Source organism: Ursus maritimus, unplaced genomic scaffold (assembly GCF_017311325.1).
Source record: "Ursus maritimus isolate PB19 unplaced genomic scaffold, ASM1731132v1 scaffold_4, whole genome shotgun sequence".
Taxonomy (NCBI): domain Eukaryota; kingdom Metazoa; phylum Chordata; class Mammalia; order Carnivora; family Ursidae; genus Ursus; species Ursus maritimus.
Genome location: NW_024426552.1, coordinates 71013306 through 71027323, shown reverse-complemented (window position 1 = coordinate 71027323; position 14018 = coordinate 71013306). Strand labels below are relative to the sequence as shown.

General features: G+C 52.3%; 2 protein-coding genes across 33 annotated transcripts in view; one reads left to right on the top strand and one right to left on the bottom strand.

Annotated features, from left to right (window-relative positions):
* Positions 1–5211, bottom strand: part of LOC103676002 — a 184400-nt gene extending 179189 nt beyond the window's left edge. For 28 of the 32 annotated variants that reach the window (XR_005832211.1, XR_005832212.1, XR_005832214.1 and 25 more), the window contains exon 1: positions 5072–5190. Coding sequence is in view for 23 of the 32 variants with exons in the window: in XM_040621432.1 (XP_040477366.1) it covers positions 5072–5112 (41 nt within the window). In the remaining 9 variants the exon portion in view is untranslated. Of the gene's footprint in view, positions 1–529; positions 849–3051; positions 3122–5071 lie in introns of those variants that run through there. The other 4 variants (XM_040621423.1, XM_040621422.1, XM_040621421.1 and 1 more) reach the window with 4 other exon arrangements.
* On the top strand, positions 4253–6747 carry HES1 (hes family bHLH transcription factor 1). The gene is made up of 4 exons (XM_040621445.1): positions 4253–4603; positions 4744–4839; positions 5101–5188; positions 5857–6747. The coding sequence occupies exons 1-4, from the start codon at positions 4496–4498 to the stop codon at positions 6405–6407; spliced, it is 843 nt and encodes a 280-aa protein (XP_040477379.1). The 5' UTR covers positions 4253–4495; the 3' UTR covers positions 6408–6747.
* Positions 6748–14018: the final 7271 nt, after the last annotated feature.

Genomic DNA, 14018 nt, shown 5'->3' with positions numbered 1-14018 from the left:
TGTGTGTGTGTGTGTGTGTGTGTGTGTGTGTAAGTTATTTGCTCATTCTACCAGTCTAAGCACTCCTAAAGTGGCAATAAAAGGGTTGCTGATTAACTATCTGACCCATGAGGGCTGCTTCAGACACAGCAGTGAGACCCTAACCTGACTATAATCAGCATTCTCCACGCACCTTCAGGGTGCCCAATCCTGAGGAGATGACAGGGTTAGAGACAAAAAAAAAAAAAAAAAAAAAGACTCTTAGGCTAGAAGGGACAGGGGGGTGGCATACCCAGCTAGTTAATTAGGGCGCAACAGCAGACCACAGTCAATGTCATAGCAGAACTTAATGGAGGAAGTCACTGGCTCTCACAGACTTGGGGGGAACCTGGAAAGGGTTAACACGCTTCCCTGGGAAGGGTTTAGTTCCTTGGAAGAATCTGGGTCAGAGTATTTATGCAGTTTTTAAAAAGTCAGATGCTGAGTAGAGCATTTTAAGAAGCTTGCAAAGTTTGTATGGCAGAAACAAGGGTAACTTCGGGCCCATCACCTTTCACCAAGAGGATTTCAAATACGCAGGAAAACTCCACATCTTTTTTTTTCAAAAGCAACAGACAATTTTCTGTCATCACCCCCTTTCCATCTGTTTAAAATAAGAAAGAAAAGTCTGGTCCCATTGGCCCAGGGTGCAGATCCACAAAGGAGACATTGTTCATCATTTCTTCAGAACACGATAGGCACAGCCGGCTCCGCAGTGTTAAGAAAACACACGAAAATCCCCGAGAGTAGCCTGAGGGGCAAGAGTGAGTAAACCAAGCCTGCAATGAGGTAAAGGTTTAGCAGCCGACTTGAGGGCTGTCCTGGAAGATGGAAATGACCGCTTGGAAGGTAAATTCAGTCAGAGTCCAATGACTCTTTAGTTAGACTCCATGTCGTGGGGGAACATGGCATGAAAGGGTAGACAGGTTTCTGAACTTGTGTCACCCCACAGTGTGCAGTCAACGCCCAGGCGAGCTGGTTCTAGACAGGCGCTTCCGGGTGAGTGTCAGTCTACACCTGGCACTTAGGAATCTCCTTTACCGGCTTGAATCCTCCTAACTGGGCTCTCTGCCTCTAAATCCTGCAATCCTCTCTCCGCACTTTCGCCGGAGCCATCCTTCTAAAGGAGAACCTTGACGTCCCTGCTCTATTCAAGCCCATTTCCTAGCTCTCCATTGTCTGAAGATAAGGCTAAAGTCCTTTAACAAGATGTTTAAGGGTCTCGTGACTTGGCCTTAAGCCTCCTTCTTCAGTCCCCTCTCACACTCCTTCCTGTCATACACACTGGACTCCAGACCATGCTCCCTGAATCAGGACCTCAGGTTCCAGACTGTAGGCCTTTAATGATGTGGGTACTCCCATCTTCCCCAGCCCCATGACTCATATTTCCAGTGCCCCAATCCTATCTATTTTTCAAGATACAAAGCACATGCCATTTCCTCCTGGAAGTTTTCCAGAATACCCCCACTTACTAGTAATTTAACTATCCTAAAGCTCCACAGCATTTTACTTCTATCTAGACACATAGATGTCTCTCTCGAGCGGACCAGAGGAATATACTGGGGAAAAAGATGTCAGCTGCACTCTGTGCTGTAGGCTTCCCGAGGGTAATAATCATTTTATTCATCCCTGTATCCCACCCACCCCCACCACCATCCCCGGTAGTCCGGCAAGAGTGTTGCCCATGGTTTAGTGCTTCCTTTAGGTTCTCCTGATCTCTCAGACCATCACCTAAGCCCTAAGAGATAGGAATAATGGAGGAATGCCCGGTCATCCATCAGAAAATCAGGGTCTGTCTGCCTCCAGTTGACTGCAAACTCCTTGCAGACTGCCACTGTATCTCTCCTCTTGGTAATCCCAGGGTTTACCACAGTGCCTGGCACAGAGCGTGCGCTACAGAATGAAAGAACGAGAGGGGCTTGCCCAAGGTCACCCCGAGTCAGGAACCGCTGAATCTCAGCCGGACGAGATCTGGTGGAACCATTTACAACATTATCTCAGTGGGGAGCTCGGAGGAAGGAAGGAATGAAGTGTCTGAGAAATGTGTGCCAGGCCTCTGGCGGCCTCCAAGCCTGCAGAAGGGCTGGGAGGGCGGGGGGAGCGCGACATCAAACAAGACGCTGGGCTCCGGGGCTGCCCCGAGCCTCCCGAGCAGCGCGCCGAGCTCCCGGGTGGCGGGAAGGGTGGAGGGGATGGGGGCGCGGGGCCCGGCGACCCCGCTGGCGGGCGGGCGGGAGAGGCGGCGGTGGCGGCCGGCCGGCCGGGGCAGTGCGCGTCGCCCGCCCCGAGCAGCAAATCCCCCAGGGAGGCCGCCGCCAGAGCCCTGGCGCTCCCGGCCCGGCGCCCGCCACGTGGCACCCGGCGGCGGCGGCGGCGGCTCCTCCCGGCGCGCGGCCCGGCAGCCGGCAGCACGCAGCCGCCCGCGCCGCCCGCCTCCTCCCGGCCGCCCGCCGGCGGCCGCCCGGGCGCAGCGAGGGGGAGCTGCCCGGCCGCCCTGGACCCGGGGAAGGGGCGGGCGGCGCGAAGCCGCTTTAACCGCAGCCGCCGAGCGGAGGCAGGAGGCTGACCCGGCAGCTTCCTAAGTGCGGTCAGGCATCTCGTGACCGCGGCGGGCGCCGGGGGCCCCGCGGGGGGAGGGAGGGAGGGCCGGGGCAAGGAGCAAACAAGAATGCCCCCACCCCTCCCCCGGGCTGGTGCTAGTGAGGCTTTCGGCCGAGTTAAAACCCCAAGCCCGAAATCAGGGGTGGAGTGGGGGGTTGGAATAATTCCCCACTATCCACCCCGGGGCGTGCGCTCCCCGCCCGGAAGGGCTGACCTTGGCCGGGGAAAGGCGGGGGGCGGTGGTAAGCGCCGGGGCTCGGCTCCCAGCCCGCCGCCCCCTCGGATTCCTGGCCCGGCGGGGGCCGGAGGAGGGGGCCCCGGACACACACACACACACACACACACACCCCACACGCAGCGCGCGCCAATGAGCCCCGGCCAGGCGCAGGGGGCGGGGTTTTCCCAGGCTCGAGCACAGCAGCTGCTATTTACCTTCTTGGCTTCTCCCGGGGACCAAGAACCAGCCCCCGCGCTCCGCCGCCCGCCGCCGCCCCCCGCCTCCCTGCCCCCGGGGCGCGCGCACACACACTCACACACGCACGCACACACACATCCTCCCGGCCCGGCCGCAGCCGCGGCGGCAATAAAACATCCTGGCACGTGCTCCGGCTCCAGGCGCGCCCTCGCCGGCCGGCTGATGTCAAACTGCAGCTCGGCTGGTGTAGCTCTTAAAGGGCCCGCGCGCGCCGGGTGCTGAGGCTGCCCCGGCCGCCCGCTGGTTGAGAAGGAGGGGAGAGGCTGCCGCCCGGCCCGCCACCTCCATAGGCCGCAGAACCGAGAGTCTGTGGGTGGAAAGGAAAAGGATGGCGAGGGCGCGCGCGCGTCCCTGAGGCCTTGCCATCAAAGCCCCTCTTGTTCATCTTTCATTTGAAATTCCATTTCCTTTCTGCCCAGTTGGAAATTATTCTGATTGTTTCCTGGGGAAGCGCGGGATCCAAGGCCCCGACTCCAGAAGAGGAATGAGGGACGGGCGAGGCGGCGGGGGGGGGACAACAACAACAACAAAAACACCTTGCTCTGAAAATTCGCAATTATAAGGTGGGAGGCATTTTTTTCCTTTTTCTGCAAGCAAAAAAGTATTTTTTTCCCGCCCCTTTCCTGCATGATCGATTTTCATTATCCTCCTTCCCCCCAATGTATAGTGTCTGAGCGGGAAATCACTTAGATGTTTCGGTAACTCAAAGCCTTGCTCACGTTCTCTTCTTTTATCCCTGTCCTTCTAAATCTTTTTTTAAAAATATATTTCAAATGAATCTCTTATTAGTGTCAAAGCAGCTCTATTATACATGTGAAAGGAAATAAAGAGCAAAGACCCTGGCCCCAAAAGAAATAAACTAGACTGGGGCAAAACCTGCGGAAAAATCCTCTCTAAAGCAAAGCCCAGCAGGCAGAATAGCAAAGGGTTAAAATCCTTTTGATTGACGTTGTAGCCTCCGGTGCCCCGGGCTCAGGCGCGCGCCATTGGCCGCCAGGCCTTGTGCCTGGCGGCCAATGGGGGGGCGCGGTCCACGAGCGGTGCCGCGTGTCTCCTCCTCCCATTGGCTGAAAGTTACTGTGGGAAAGAAAGTTTGGGAAGTTTCACACGAGCCGTTCGCGTGCAGTCCCAGATATATATAGAGGCCGCCAGGGCCTGGGGATCACACAGGATCCGGAGCTGGTGCAGATAACAGTGGAATCCCCCGTCTACCTCTCTCCTTGGTCCTGGAATAGCGCTACCGGTCACCAAGTAGCCATAAGATATTATAATAAACCCTCAGCACTTGCTCAGTAGTTTTGTGAAAGTCTCAAGTGAAAGGGACATAAACAAAACAATTTTTTTTGTGTGAAGAACTCCAAAAATAAAATTCTCTAGGGATTAAAAAAAAAGCAACAGAAAATGCCAGCTGATATAATGGAGAAAAATTCCTCGTCCCCGGTGGCTGCTACCCCAGCCAGTGTCAACACGACACCGGATAAACCAAAGACAGCATCTGAGCACAGAAAGGTAAGGGCAGTACCACTATCTCTCTGCAGCCCTAAGAAATTCTGTCGGGGTTGGTGGGTTCCCTTCTCCCTTGTAACCCCGGGGTGAAATGGCAGATCCCATGGGAACTCAGGGCTCTTTTTTTTTTTTTTTCTTTACAGTCATCAAAGCCTATCATGGAGAAAAGACGAAGAGCGAGAATAAATGAAAGTCTGAGCCAGCTGAAAACACTGATTTTGGATGCTCTTAAGAAAGATGTAAGTGGTAACGCTGCCTTTTTTTTTTTTTAATTAAAATGAAATACCATTTCTCAGGTACTAAACGTGAAACCCGCCCGCCCCCCCCCCCCTCCAGCCGGCGGGATCGCCGCCGCCTGCACTGCGTTCTCTGAGGCCGGAGGGCCCGGCCCCTCCAGGGTCTGGGGATGTCGGTGCCGCGGCCGGGGAGGGGAGCGACCCCAGACTCCGAGGCCGCTGGCAGGGCTCTCACTTTAGTGCTTTGCCTCCTCTTCTGTGCAGAGCTCGCGGCATTCCAAGCTGGAGAAGGCGGACATTCTGGAAATGACAGTGAAGCACCTCCGGAACCTGCAGCGGGCGCAGATGACGGGTGAGGGCGGCTCGCAGCGTCCCCCTCTGCGGGCGTCCCCTTCGCGCCGCGGTGATTTCTTCCAGACTTCCGCCCGTGGTTGTGAGAGGCATTCAGCTACATTTTACTGCCTTGGCTCACTCTCGCGTTCCCACGGTCTGGGGCTTATTTATAGCCACAACTCCAAGTTGTTACTGTTCCGGAAAGGGAGGGAGAGAGGTTGTAGCGGCGAGGGTGGCGGGCGGCTTTGGCAGTGGGGGAAGCGGGTGGGGACGAAAAGTCTCAGAACCGTGGCGGTTTTGAGCTGCGTGGAGCCTGGGGGTCATCTGGTTTAGCACACCCCGCTTCCCCATTAGAACAGGGGAAATGAGGCCCGGGTGGCGCGGGGGGAGGGGGGAGGGCATTGCCCAAGGTCACTACGCGCGCGCGGAGGGTGGGGGAAGATGTGAGGCTGAATGGGTTAAAATAGAGCCGCGGGGAATGGAGAGGAACCTTCTTGGCTTCGGTCGCCAAGCTAGTGCTGAGAGGTGGATGGTTTTTCTAAACCACCACCCTCCCCCAGCCCCAGCCAGGGGCTGTTCCGCGGGCGGGTGGTCAGGGAGGAGCGCCGCGGGGACCTCCCAGGGCGGAGGCGGTGGCCTCGGGGCCAGGGCCATTGGGTGACCCGTCTGTCTCCTTCTGGCCCGCAGCCGCGCTTAGCACAGACCCGAGCGTGCTGGGGAAGTACCGGGCCGGCTTCAGCGAGTGCATGAACGAGGTGACCCGCTTCCTGTCCACGTGCGAGGGCGTTAACACTGAGGTGCGCACCCGGCTGCTCGGCCACCTGGCCAACTGCATGACCCAGATCAACGCCATGACCTACCCCGGGCAGCCGCACCCCGCCTTGCAGGCGCCGCCGCCGCCCCCGCCGGGACCCGGCGGCCCGCAGCACGCGCCGTTTGCGCCGCCACCGCCGCTGGTGCCCATCCCCGGGGGCGCGGCGCCCCCTCCCGGTGGCGCGCCCTGCAAGCTGGGCAGCCCCGCTGGAGAGGCCGCTAAGGTGTTCGGCGGCTTCCAGGTGGTTCCAGCTCCGGACGGCCAGTTTGCCTTCCTCATCCCCAACGGGGCCTTCGCTCACAGCGGCCCCGTCATCCCAGTCTACACCAGCAACAGCGGGACCTCCGTGGGCCCGAACGCAGTGTCGCCTTCCAGCGGCCCCTCGCTCACGGCAGACTCCATGTGGAGGCCGTGGCGGAACTGAGGGGCTCAGGTCACCCCTCCCCGCAAACTCCCAACCCACCTCTCTTCCCTCGGGACACTCAACAGGAACTTGGACACCGGGAGAGAAGAGGACTTTTGTGATTAAGTGGTTATTTTGGTTTTTTTAATTTCTAAAAAGTTACTTTTTTGTAGAGAGTTGTATTAAGTGACTGACCATGCACTATATTTGTATATATTTTATATGTTCATATTGGATTGCGCCTTTGTATTATAAAAGTTCAGATGACATTTCGTTTTTTACACGAGATTTCTTTTTTATGTGATGCCAAAGATGTTTGAAAATGCTCTTAAAATATCTTCCTTTTGGGAAGTTTATTTGAGAAAATATAATAAAAGAAAAAAGTAAAGTCTTCTATGTCTTAGAACTGATTATTTCGGAATATGCAAAAAAAGGACTCTTGGCAGAATGTGGATTACATGTAATCTGAGAATTCAGTCATTGGCTCTTTTGTTATTAAAAGAACACTTTTAAAAATCCATCAAAACTTTTACCAACCCTCCATGAACTAAATTCCACTTAATTTGCAAGAACCCATCTAATATGGCTACTCTGATCGATTTGTGGTCAATGTCTTCAAGGATTGCAAAATTTTTTTAGTTGCAATTGAGTAAATCATTCAGTCCTGGTTCTCCTATTAGCTCCTTCTGAGGAAGGTTGAAACGGACTGAAGTCATGACCTTAATCAATCGTTAATCAATCGAGTAATGTGTGCCCACCGCCCATTAAGGGAGACCTCTGTGGCGCTACTTCCCTGGGGTATCACACCACCATCCAAAGTAAATGGATGCAGGCAGCCTCCAGCCTTCAAGTGTTGGAGACTGTTTAATTAGTCAATACTTAGGGGCAGCTAGGCATTCCCTTGTACCAGCATCCAAAAGTTTGAAAATGCCTCTCTGCACCCTCTTCAAGCAAGCTGAGAAGGTCAACAGATTCCTTCTGCCAAGGGACAGCTAGTAAGACTCCCAAGTGGAGCCCAAGTCCAGATGATTAACACCAGACATATGTTTTTGATAAGTTTCTGTGCTTGGCCCTAATAGAGAAAGCATGTGGGGGCCGCGCTGGCAGGCACACAGGCCATCTTCCCTTTAATACAAACAGCAAGCGACCCCTTCGCTTGGTCATGCCCCATTTCCAGGCAAGATGTGGGCTCCAGATAGAAGCAAAAGGGTTGTCTCGGGTTTCAGCTCACATAACCCTCCTTAACAAGTCCTAACTCAAAGCGGACAGCTTTAAACTGTGCCAGGATCTGCAGGGAATTTCTTCCAAATCCCATCACAAAGGCTTGTCAGATTTTGTCAGATTTGGCCAGGTGTTTGACTGCATCCAGGTGTTGGGGAAATGAAAACCACGAGCCCTGCGAGACCAGACACATCAACCGCGCTGTGGGTCTGGCAGGCGCGCCCTCCTCCCCCACCGCCGGCCAGTCCTCCTCCCTGCCCGGCTCCTCCCGCCAGCCTCCTCTCATCCCCCTTCTTTTAGAAGGGCTTCTGGGAGGAGAAGGATGAGGCGGGAGAAATCAATCTTTGAAGCCTTCCTAACAAAGATAAAGCCAACGATTTTCTGTCTTGTTTCAAAAGCTTTACCTCTCCCCCGCCTTGCTCCGGCCTTTCCCACAGGCCAGTGTGCAGAGCCGCTCTATCATAGGAATGATCTAGCTAGCAGACAGCACTTTTCTACTGAATACCTTCAACCCAGCTTCGGACCCAGAGGGAGAGTTTTAAAAAGATACTTTTTAAAATTTGGCTCCTACTTGCCTCATTATGTGGAAGGTGTCCAACACCCACCCCCAAGAAATACACACATATATACACACATCCTTCTTTATTGTACCATTTTTTTCCATGATTTCTCTCTTGTTTAAACACAAACATAAGAGCAATTGCTCTATTAAGACACCCAAAACAAACCTAAATGCTTCATTTGGTAAACCTGTCTTCTGGTGCACTAGAAGTCTTTTTCTATCCTGGCATAAACAATGCAGGCATCAGGGTCTCATTTTTATAAAAATACATGTATGATCTTTAAAAACTCTCTCTCACACACACACACAAACCAGCGCAACCTCTGCACCAACTTAAAATTAAATTTGTCTTTCCCTGTACTAAAGGGGAACAACTGAAAAAGTGAATTTTTATTAACATCATCAAAAGTACATAGATCTCTTGGGGGAGGGAGTAATACATTAAAGGAAGAGAAGTAAACATTTGTTCCTTTGATAATTTGAAAATCGTCTTTTTTCCTGGAATTTGGGTCTAGACTCTTAGATGAGGCATCTGTTTCTGTACAATATGAGGAGAAAGGGTGACATCTTAGGCCCCAGTGGGAATTTTCAGGCTTCTGTGCCAGCGACACCGCTAAACTGACTGTGTCACTTTGGATGAGTCATTTCCCTTATCTGGGACATTTCCAAGTCCGTGAAATGAGTGGGTTTATTTCGAAGACCTTCTGTCCTCCTGCACCCAGGCTGTTTCTGGAGTAATTAGTTGGGTGGGGAGAGGGGGGGATGAAGCTTCAAAGACGACTGCAATCTTGCCCACCCACCCCCCACCCGGCCTGGCCTACTTTTACGACCTCGGGGCACACCCAGCGGCCCCTCTCCCCCGCCCGGGACAGTCCCGATGGTTCCAAGAGATAAGGCCCAGCTCCAAGCTCCACGTCCGGATGCGGGCCGCCGGCCTCCGCCGCCGCGCGCATTATCCTCTGAATGGAGACCCTCCAGGGCCCCGGCCCCCCGCCGTCCCTGGCAGCATCCGGAGCGGGAAAGGCGCTGAACTGCCGGGGGAGCTCTCCCGGTCAAGACGCGAGCCTTCTCTAATGAATATGCGTGACTCCGCGGCGCGCCCCCTCCTCGCGCCCCATTCCACCCCACGTGTTTCTGCAGTGGGGACCCAGGGGTTAAACTGGACCCCCTCATCGTCACCACCGTCCCGGGAAACCTGTCATTAAAGTCAATTAACTTTTCCCACACCCCTTGGCCGGTAACAACCCGCTGCTAGCTTCCTCCTCGGCTCCTAAGTGCAACCAGATGGGCCGCCGAGCTGCCCCCGCCGCGCGCCCGCCAGGGCGGCCCGGGGGTTCCAGGGAGGCCGCCGGGGCCCGCGGCCCGGGCGGGAGCAGGCCAGGGCGGCCACGCCGGGCCAGCCCCGGCGGCCCTGCGGCCAAGGTGGTTTGCTCAGCAGGCCTGGCTGCTTTCTGGCAGGAAATGAATAGCTCCCAGATGAGCTCAGGCAACCTGAGAGGTCGTGAGAACGGCGCGAACCCCCGCCTGTGCAGCCGGCAACCTGCCAGGCCGCGGGGGGAGCGGGCGGCGGCGGCGGCGGGAGGCCGGGAGGCCCGGCGGGCGGGCGGGCGGGCGCGCGGGCGGGCGGCGGCAGGGGGAGAGGGAGGAGGGAGCCGCTGACACACGAGCCCGCGCCCGCTCCCGCTGACAGGCAGGCAGCCGCCCGCGCCCGGCCGCCTCCCCCGCTTCCCCCGCCCCAGGCCCCAGCGCCTCCCGAGCAGCAGGCCCTAGCCGCAGAAATGCGGCCGCCTGGCCCCGCCAGGGCCTGGGGGTGGGGCGGCCTGCCAGTGTTTTTCCAGTTCCCCCGGTAGCTCCGGGCCGCATTTAGAAGCCGGGGAAACTGGGCCGAGGCCAGTGTCAGGGCACCAGAGGCCCTCGCGGCCTGCCGAGCGCTGCCAAGCGTCAGGCCAAGCCAGGGCAGGAGTGGGCAGGGAGGGAGTCGGGGGGGGGGGCATCTCGGCCCACAACGGTGTCCCAAAAAAGACAGAGCCGCCAGACAGCAACTTTGGACTCCTAAAAAAAAAAAAAAAAGCTATCTCGTTTCTACAAGTCTGAGCACCTACTAAGCGCGCAGCAGGCCCGCTGCGAGTGCTACAAAGATAACATCCCTTGCCACACAGCCCCCAACTCCCAGAGCTCTGGTTTAGCTAGGAAGATAGACAAACATTCAAGTGACTCATCCCAGGCATGATGAGGTAAGTGCCAAAAATGAAGTTTAAACAAAGGGCACCTAAGAACAGAGAGATTAATTCTGATTTGAGAGGAAACCAGGTACGTTTTTCAGGGCGAGAGCCGAAAAGATGAGATCAACAGGAAGAGAAAGGAGGAATAGGAAGGTGAAAGAAAGTGCAGAGATAGGTAAATATGTAGGTCCCGTTTGAGAAATTTCAGGAAGTTCACCATGGTAGTCATATTTATATTTTCAAATATATAACTTGGCTTAGAGGCCAAAAAAAAAAAAAAAAAAAGAGGCCCAAGCTGTCCGCTTCAGTCCTTGGTTTACTGCAGAAGAGCCCAAGGGTTTAAAGCGCAGGATCTGGCTTCAGATTGCTTCGGTTGTAAGACCAAGGCAAATTAACTTCCCCAAGCCTCCTCTGTAACTTGTAGTATTTCATAGGGTGGTGAGGATAAAACAAGTAAATGCACGTAAAGCATTTAGAATGGTGCTTGGCACAGACGACCTCAACGCGTGGTCAGCTGTGAGGATGCCTAAGCCGCCGCAGCCAGCGACGGAGGGATGCTCAGGAAGCCAGGCAGCCAACCCTGAACTCCGCCCAGTGACTTCACAGACTGCCTTTAACTGCACCAGGCCCTATGTGAACGGCCCAGTGCTGCTTCCAGCGTTTCTGAATTTCATGGACTCATTTGATAATTACCGAACCAGGCGCTATGGGAATAAAGGGAGAAGAAAGGCATGCTCTCTACAGCTGTAAAGCTCACAGTCTAGTAGGCGAGACAAACCAGTAAACAATTAATAATAATAATAGTTACTCCATGTTAAGTGCCATAAAAGAGGAGTAGTGCACCTTGCTGGTGCAAAAGAAGGGGACCTGTCATAGCAGGCAAGCTTTGGGTCCTCCAAATCATGATGAGCCTGTGAATTTGCGTGGCCGCAGACGTGGCTGGCATGGTATATAACTAGTCAAATTCCACCGAAGAAAAGTTATTGTCAAACGGCTAATTTGAAGATTAATCATTTTACAATACTAGTATCTTCCAAATGAGCACAGGCTCCATGATGTGGTCGAGGAACTGGACGCACAATCAAGGAATCCTGGTTCTAAATTGGGCACTACCTGTGAAATGCTGAGCGAATCCCCTGGAGTCTCTAGGCTTCCATTTCCTCCCTGACAAGGTGAGAAGGTTAGACCGGAAGTCTCTAGAGTCCTTTTCAACTCCATGAGCTGTGATTCTCCTTCGTCAGCATGGCTTCCATATGTCTCTACATTTCAACACATGCTCTGTGGCTCTAAGAACCTATATCGGGCATAGTTCAAAACTCTCGACCAAAGTCCGGGATGATTTTACAACCAAGTATTTTCGTCTGCAGTGAAAGATGGGGAAACAGACCTGAATAGATGGGCATTGTAGTTCCACTGTGGCAAGCAAATAGGCCACACGTTAGACTCTGGAGCCGGGCCGTGTGAGTGAGACTCAGGCTCGCAGTGTGGCACATCAGAGGAAGACTATATCTCGCGGGATTTGCTCACATATCTGTTCCTAAGTCCTAAGACCGTATCCTTCCCTGTAATATCTTGTTATCTTCCTGGGGAAATAGAAAAACAAGAGTTAAAAATACCACCACTTTCCTCTTCATGCTAAAAAATTGCTTCCCATCCTGCTCATTTGTCCACTTCTTTTCTGAAAAAAAGAATGTGATCTGTTGTTTATCAAGACTCCTTCCATTTAGGAAACATAGTTCCCCAACTGGCTAGAATTTTTCCACTAGTACACTTACTGAATTAAATAAACTTACTGAATTAGTCTCGTTAAACAAGAATGTCAGTCTGAATTAGTGAAAAATCTAAATTTTAAATATCCAATAGGGAGAGCAGTAAAGTTTGCAAATACTTGTAGTGAGTTTGAATTCATAGTTTACAAAAGCACTTGCTCTTATAAAACGAATGCATTAAAGTCAATTAAAGAACGTATTCTCCTAAACAAGTTAAACACGGCTTTTGCATATTATTTATACTATAGCTGACCCTTGAAGAATGCAGGTTTGAACTGTGCAGGTCCCCTTGTACATGGATTTTTTTCCTCAATAAAGACAATACAGTACTATAAATGTATTTTCTCTTCCTTATGATTTTCTTCATAACATTTTCTTTTCTCTGGTTTACTATAAGAATATAAGCATGTAGTACACATAACATACAAAATATGTGTTAATCAACTGTTTATGTTATCACTAAGGTGCCCAATCAACACTAGGTTATTAGCCGTAAACTTTTGGGAGTCAAAAGTTATATGCATTTTGAGGATGGGGGAGATCGGTGCTACAACTTCTGCATTGTTCAAGGGTGAAATGTGTAAATCTTTCTTTACAGTAAGAAAAAGAGCTATGATTGCAACCCAAGTAAATAATTGTAGCCTAAATTAATAATAAGGCTTTACTGTAGTTATTCTATGTCTGGATATGTTTCCAGGTATAATCTGCCTTTGGTCAAGCAGAGATCGATGCACTTTTTTCCCTTAAAATTCCAAGTATCACTCAATGAGAGCAATGTTATTTAGGGAATACTATTTGTAACTTACTATTTTATTATTCACTAATGTGATCTGTTTTCATGTTAGACTCATTTCACTTGTTCAGTCACCAATGCGAGACATGACCTTTGTAAGTTCAGCTTGCAGAAAACTCCAGCCTAGAGAAAAACTCCTGGGGTAGACAAAGACCAGCATCCAAAATGTCATGTTTCCTGCTACATAGTTTCTCTTCTCTCAGCTTTTCCCCTTAGCCATAGAATCTGTCCTTATGGCATCCCAATGTATAACAAGAATACCATTCCTTAACAGGGCCGCGAGAGGGCAAAAGCAATGCCCAATAAGACGCTGAGCGGTAAAAGTTAGGTGGGAAAGTGCTGAAGACGTTTCTTCATTTTAGTGAATGCCCGACAGATAGGTGGGCTCAGGGATGGGTTGCAAAATGTAAAGGAAGTCTTCCCACACCGCAGATTTGTGAAGAGTAAATACTCTTGAAGACGCAGTTATTCTTTCCTGTGTTCTGTTCCATAATTAGGACCCCATGATTATTTTTATACAAATAGAATCACCGGGGTGGCTCAGTCTGTGAAGTGCCTGCCTTTGGCTCAGGTCTTGATCCTGGAGTCCTGGGACTGAGGCCTGTGTCAGGCTCCCTGCTCATCCGGGAGTCGGCTTTTCCCCCTCCCTCTATCACTCCCCTTGCTTGTGCACCCTCTCTCTCTCTCTCTAAGTAAATAAATAAAACCTTAAAAAAAAAAAAAACCAAAATCTTGCAGAATCAGACAGATTTCCCTTAAAACTCTACATAACTAGGTAATTGTGGAGTTGACCATTAATGCCTTGCAGAGGGGAGCAAGCCTGGAAAAAAACAAAAAACAAACAAACAAAAAAACCCCAAAACTAAAGACTCGTTTGTGTGCTTTTTGTTTTTTGATTTTTTGCAGCAAAAAGTTTTATTGTTTCCCTTTGGTCCAGGGCTTGGGAGAAGGCTCCCGTGTGATGAAAAAGCTGCCTAGTGGCTGCAGAGAGACGCTCAGGCGCAAGCCCTGGGACCAGGGAGAGGCCAGAGGGGCCCCTCCAAGCCTGCTGGGCTCCAGAGACTT

Excerpts from the sequence above, each read along its gene's own strand:
- HES1 (XM_040621445.1), top strand. The coding sequence starts at position 4,496 with ATGCCAGCTGATATAATGGAGAAAAATTCCTCGTCCCCGGTGGCTGCT. Across the intron at positions 4,840-5,100 it reads TGGATGCTCTTAAGAAAGAT|AGCTCGCGGCATTCCAAGCT; the intron begins GTAAGTGGTAAC and ends TCTTCTGTGCAG. Across the intron at positions 5,189-5,856 it reads GCAGCGGGCGCAGATGACGG|CCGCGCTTAGCACAGACCCG; the intron begins GTGAGGGCGGCT and ends TCTGGCCCGCAG.